Consider the following 6863-nt stretch of genomic DNA (forward strand, 5'->3'; position numbering starts at 1 on the left):
TGTATGAAACACGAGAAACATAATTCATATACAACAAATTAACACACATGCACGTGTGTGTGTGTGTGTGTGTGTGTATGTGTGTGTGTGTCTGTGTGTTGTACCCTTGGAGTGGAAGGAGATGAGGCAGTCACACAGAGGCCATTTGTCCACGGGCTCGTTGAGGATGACGTCCTCTGGGAAGATGACCACAGTGATGTACTCGAACCTGCACAGCCTCTCCAGGATCTGGGTCATTGGCTTTGACTTGGACTTCTTCATCATGCAGCAGATCCCCACCACGATCTGTCGCTCCGGGGGCTGAACGCGAGAGAAGAGAGCAACATTTCAATGACCTGCCTGAGGAAGCAAGAGAAACAATGGCAGCTTTGTCCCGCAAGTCTCACATAAGCCTCATATCAAAAAACTGGCTCCACACTCACAGCTGAGACAGACTGCTCGTGTCTCCTCTTCTAAGACATTCAGTGAAAATCTCCAAATCACTACCATGAATTTGTTTGTGTAGACTTTAGTCTGTTGGCTACTATCCAGGTGACTAATTCACCAAAGCAACCAATGTTAATGTTAACATCTGACTACTACAATAACCAGGTCACTTCAGGACATGTAAATTCATTCAGCGAAACCTTCATTACTGAAGTGTTTGTGAAATTCTTCTTCACTTGTTCAAAGACACCGTCATGGCTGCCAAGGATGCTCAATGTTGACTGGACGCCTTCAACGGAGGCGTGTACTATGAAGAGAGATTAATGGCTAAGCAAGGTATGTTGAGCCTAAGGCCTGAGTTTTGACTTCTGAGAACGATGAAGGAACAGAAACCGTAGAGCAGCTTGGGTTATGTTTTTACGCTTGGTTCGCTCCTTTTACACTTCTGTTGCTGCAGTAAATAGAGCACGGATTAGTAAATTGATCAGTCTATTGGTATTTATCACAGACAAAATTCAATCAATAAAATGCATTTCACATAGATTTAGCCAGAAACTAAAGTGATTTCCACATATCCTTCATAAGGGGACAGTGTCACAGACCTAAATGCAGCTCCTGAGTATAATGGTAAAATCTGCTGTGTCATGATTAAAGTTTAAGAGTTTGAGAAAGTGCGGTCGTCACGTTAGAAATAAGTGTGAGGCACTGAGACTGCACCGAGTGGTGAAATACATATACCAACTTAAGGATTGACATGTTGAGCAGATTTCTACCAGCATGCCTCCCTGGCCTGAGTTGGAATATTTTTTATGCTCTTCAAAGCTCTCCATTGTAACGACCTGTTTTCACTAAAGTAGCCTTTTGATACGATATTCTGCTAAATTTCTTCCAACTAGTGGCGAGAGTGAGGTGAATGAATAGATTATGTTCAAGCGGTAATGTAGTTTGAGTAATCCTCCCACCGAGTCTGTGTCTTCGTCGTCCTCATATAGCTCCATGTCTGTCCTCATGCTGTCATCCAGGGCCTCGCTCTCATCGTCCTCGCAGCCCACGAAGAATCTGGGAGCGCCACGCCGGCTCTCGCCCGGGCTGTTGGGCTCTGACATCACAGTCCCCCGCGGCAGCCCTCAGCGTCCCACCGCGCCATCGTACACCAACACACTGCCAGAGCGGGCCGCCGACGGGGGGGCGCGAGGCCTGGGGAGAGGGATGGGTCCACTCTGCCTGGCCTGGGCAGCAGAGGTGGTAGATGAAGGTGTGCGAGGCAGAGGAGCAGAATCACACTGAATGAGCTGAGACGAAGAAGGTTTTTCTGAGAAATGACGGCGCTCGTCAGTCCTCTGCCATGAAGTCGCTCGAGTTTCTCATTCTTGGTTCAGTAAATTCACATCTCATATGACCGGCTTGGGTTTCTCATGAGTCTTTAGCAACCTGGAGGCTGCATCTCCAATTATCTGACGACAGTCCTTTCCTCCATTTGTATGCAAGACTGACAATCCTGCAAGAGACACAAAACATTACTCATGTTTTTGCAAGTTTGCTTTATGGTGTTGAGCAAAATGAACTGGCATGCACCGGATCAATCAAGTCATAGTCTCACTGCGCTCCACAACAGCCATATTATAAAACAGACTCCTCATCCATGCTTGTTTACACAGAGCACATGCAGGTGCATTTGGCCAAAATGGTCAACACAGTACATCATCGAAAAAAAAAATATTATAAGCATCAAACATTAAAATCCTTGAAGCCATAAAGGCAGACTTAGAGGGAGAGAAACCTCCATGAAGTATGATGGTTTGCAAAAACGATGAATCATCTTTCACTGCTTCTGTTTTGGTTAGTCAGACTCATGCTGCAACTTGTAGGTCCAGAAACACTGTGCCATCATTTTCTTCCGATTTCATTCAAATTTTTGCAGTTGCCCATATACGTTGTTTTGAGGATAAAAAGATTAACGCCTGACAGAAACAAATTCAAATTGAATATTTAATCAAAAACGGATTGAGAATTAAATCAATAGGGCGAATCTAAACTGATAAAACCGTTCCAGTGCTCTTCTTTGTTCAAAGACATCCGACGGTGTCTTTCCAAAACAGTCTCATTACACCAAGCTCCATGGGTAATTTTGGTCTTTCAACTGCACAGTAAAAAAGAAACACCATGTCTGGCACTGCAAATCCCAGCCAATATACCATCACTTTAAGCACAATTGGCTGTGTGCTTGAGCAATAATTACCTTTATCACTTACTCGGCTGTTACAGATTTAACCCTGACGCTGCAGTCTAGTGCTGCAAAACAGCAGGGCATCAGCTCTGATCTGCATTTCCATCACCACTAAACATTAGCCAGTCGTGGAGACGGGACATGCAGCGGACCACATGTCATACTGCAGACAAGCCACAACTGCTCATTTCTCTCTGGCACGCTGTAAGACGCCCATCTGAACAACAAACCTCTTCAACATGAGGCCCAGTCACTCAAGGGTCAACTGACTATATACACGAAAATACTGTTATTAGAATAAGCAGCTGTTCAGGGGTCCAAATGAGAAAATAAACAAACACATTACTGTCCAAAGCCTTGGGGATCTCAAACTGAGGGAACATAAATAAGACTGTAAAAAAGACTGAAGGTCCCTCCCTGTGACCTAAAGGCGCAGCACTCCAGTAACCTTCCTGTGATTCACAAACAACAGTAAAGCATGAACTGTATGCAACATTCACTATTCACTGCCTTTCTTTCTCTTCTCTGACAGCAAGTTGGGTTTTGGACTGTTGGGCAGACAAAAACAAGCAATTTAAATCTGTCAACTTGGGAACTTTTGGAAATTGTGACAGCCACATTTTAGTGTTTTTGGACATTTTATAGGTGATTAATTAAGAAAATACTACATAGATTAATGGCTGACAAAAACAATTCGTAAACATCAAGCAAATATCAGGTCGAAGAGTGACTGCAGGAAATAATAATCCTACTGATGTCTTCTGCCAATTAAATGTTCTTGGTAAAGTGTGAATGAAAAGAGAAAGTAGATATGTAGTAGACTGTCAGTGCTGTATTTGATAAATGTATCTGTGAGGACGTTGTCTTTCTATTTAAACACAGAGATTATCAAGTGTCATGCCTTGACGTTAGTTACATACATGCAGTTAAAGCAATAGAAATAAGAAAACACAGATCATTCTGTTAAAGTCTGTGTCTGTTTATTCTAACTACAGTATAAATGTTTAACTGCTGCCTGGTGCACACATCCAGAAATTCACTCTTACTCCCTTTTTGGCACCAAGTTGATTTAAAATAAACTCTTTAAATGCCTAAGTGGATTAGTGTTTCAGAGCTTGAGCATAACAGTTAATCTCTTCCATTACACCTGCTTACTCAGGCTACGAGCAAGGCCATAGCTCCCACCGAGGACACTGAGGTCATGTCCTCTTTTTTTTTGAAATGGGACTTTGGGGGGCGACCCCGGTGCAGTTCACACTCTACAGTTTTGCGCTACACACAGCTGTAGTGGTGTGTAAACCTTGTATACCCATTATGTCAACTTTTCAGGAGTTTACAAAGACATTTATTGTTTTAACCTTGATCAAAATACATTTTTGACACGGTTCAGCTGGTTTTCAAAGAGTTTTAATAAACTTAAGAGATTAGGGAACAAAAAGGGTCAACACAAAGAGCAGAAAGTAATCCTTCAACTGACCTGACAACATGAACGACAATTGGGTTTTCATTATTGATTAATCTGCCAGTTATTTCCTGGCTCAATTGATTTATTGTTTAGTCAATAAAAACTCAATAAAATGTCAGAAAATAGAAAAACTAAATTTCTGGTAAACACCAGAGCCCAAGGTGTTGCCTTAAAATCTCTTGTTTTGTCCAACTTACAGTGCAAAACCCAAAGACATTACATTTACAGTGATATGAAAACAGCAAATCTTTCAACTTCAGAAGCTGGAACCACATGATGTTTGACGTTTTTTGCGATTTTGAGGATCAAAATAGGTCTTGGTTCCTTCTCTGCCAATAGACTAATCAATTAATGGCCTAATCATTACAGCTCTAAAAGCAAAAAAAGTTGAACAGTAACGCCATGGTGGTTTCTCTAAAAACTGATTAAACAATACAGTAAAACGACTACCAACACTAATTCACACCTTTACAAGGCAACATTTATACCTTCCATTCCACGCCACTGTCTTCTCCTTCCTTTGACCTCTAACTTCATCTCATTCATATAACCACTGCCTGAGTTTCTGAATCGCTGTTGCACGACTTTCCATTAATTAACATGCTTTCTTGCACCTCTACCACAGCTTGAACCAGATGACTCCTTGCTGGGGCAGGCTCAGACACCTCCTGCAGAGCACTGTGCCAGGATCTCCTCCGGCCTGGCTTGGAGCGCCTCACTCTGCCCTCAAACTTGTTTCAGTAAAACTATTTTTCATGTCACTCATGGGTGTCACGGCCTGGTTTACTTGAAGTTTATTAACAAGAGAATATGTAGGATATATTTTACCTGTCAGGTTTGCCACCTGACCACACTTTGACAGGAAAGTGTGTGGGTAGTAATTTATTGCAAAAATCTTGATTTCAAATTGCCACATGCCTTTAGTGATTTGCATATATCAGTTAAAAATGGAGACACATTTTCTGTCGTCAACTACGCAACTAGTCATCTAATCTTTCAAACTCCGATTCAGCAAATTCAACCATGAGCTTAAATTGTTTGTTTGGATTTGGTGTCCATTTCTGTAGCTCTGCATGAGAGAGAAGGAGCGAACATTTCAAATAGGAGACTTGGACTAATGACCTCAGTATTTGTAAAATCCTGGCTCTGGACCTGGCTACCAGGCCAGCAATGCAGTGCAGTCAGTGTGGCCATTTCCTTCCATGACTTTTTTTTTTTTTTTTTTTAATAATAAATGAAATTAAACAGTGTCTGCAGGCGCTTCGGCTGAAAACACAGCTCAGTTTCACAAATACATAATTACCTGGAGAAAAACACAAACGTTACAGTTGCACCTGATGTCCCAGTCGGAAGAGGCCCTGACAGACTAATCATACAGTAACCAGGCGGGTTGGTTAGCGCTAACCTGTACCACGGACTGATGGCTGATGCTGCCGTTACATCGTTATTTAACGGCAACGACTTCCTAACGTTGCTTTATGTTACAGCAAATGGATGTTAGAATACGAAGACGCAGATACCGTGAAACGTTTACCAAAAAAGTAAATGGATTTAATTGTAGCATCAGCATGAAAAGCGAATACTGACTGCCCAACACGGTCAAGGTTCAAGAATAACGCTGAATCTGGCGAAGAAATATCCATTAGCTATCGTTAATTTTAGCAGTGCAAAACACATTTAGCTAACGTTAACGTTAGCTAATGTTAGCATGCAGCTAAGGTTAGTACCCCGGCTGGTTCGGCAATGTAAACAAGTCCTCCAGTGCCATTTTGTTTGCATTTGAAGCAATTACTAAATGTAAGTGTGATTATTAATCTTAACGTTTAGGACTGGAGGCGTGTCGATAATATTTCAATTACCAGCGAGCAACTAAATTACGAACTTACAGTTTGGCTGGAAGGTTTACATCGCTGCTTTCTGCTCGCTTCCTTTACGCTTGACAGTTTGCATGTGAAACCAATCTTATTTTTTCAGTTTGACGCACGGATGGTCGAAGTCTAAAACAACCAATGGGAAAGGACAACGATTTCGAGAAGGCGTGACACAAAAAACACATGAGCCAATAAGCAACGACAAAGTCATCGGGCTGCAAAAAAGGATCCAAAAAAGGAGAACAGCGTTGGCGGCCTCTAGCGTTGAATATGAGAGTTGCGGGCAAGCGTCACCGTGGTCAGCCGCATTAAAATGCTGCTTTCACAGAAATGCGTCAACATAACAGCTTCATACTGACACAGACAGGGACCAGTCTGCAGTATAATTACCACTTATTTGCTTAAATGAATTTTTCTGATAATACATGTGCTCTTTCACTGAAGCAGTATTCTATCTGTTGTTGTACTACATGGATTTCCACTGCTGCAGCACTTGTGGAAAGTTTACTCAACTATGATTTTGAGGTACTTTTTCTGCTACTTCTTCTCCACTTCATTTAATTGATAACTTTAGTTTTCAGATGAATAATTAAAACATGATCAACAAATACATTATGCTGTATTAGTTCAGATAAGACTTAATATAATCTTGGTGCAAAATCCACAAGCTCCCCAGCAATATATGAAGTAATAAAAATAAGCTCCAGCTTCACCTGCTGCAACACTTAAGAGATTTACACACATTTATAATTATAATTATAGTGCAGTAATATAATATATATTGTTCTATAATGGGCCATTCTGCAGAATGATATTTACTTTGGTACTTTAGGAATACTGACGTTAACACTTTTCTACTTTTATTGAAGTAAAA

General features: G+C 41.3%; 1 protein-coding gene across 6 annotated transcripts in view; it reads right to left on the minus strand.

Moving 5' to 3' along the window:
• Window positions 1-6066, minus strand: part of ppip5k1a (diphosphoinositol pentakisphosphate kinase 1a) — a 29668-nt gene extending 23602 nt beyond the window's left edge. For all 6 annotated transcript variants that reach the window (XM_041943386.1, XM_041943378.1, XM_041943370.1 and 3 more), the window contains exons 1-3: window positions 6005-6066; window positions 1389-1924; window positions 105-300 (exon numbers count right to left, since the gene is read on the minus strand). In XM_041943386.1, coding sequence (XP_041799320.1) covers window positions 105-300; window positions 1389-1532 — 340 coding nt within the window. In that variant the 5' untranslated portion in view covers window positions 1533-1924; window positions 6005-6066. The remainder of the gene's footprint in view (window positions 1-104; window positions 301-1388; window positions 1925-6004) is intronic.
• Between the last annotated feature and the right edge of the window lie 797 nt (window positions 6067-6863).

Source organism: Chelmon rostratus, chromosome 1, assembly GCF_017976325.1.
Source record: "Chelmon rostratus isolate fCheRos1 chromosome 1, fCheRos1.pri, whole genome shotgun sequence".
NCBI lineage: Eukaryota > Metazoa > Chordata > Actinopteri > Chaetodontiformes > Chaetodontidae > Chelmon > Chelmon rostratus.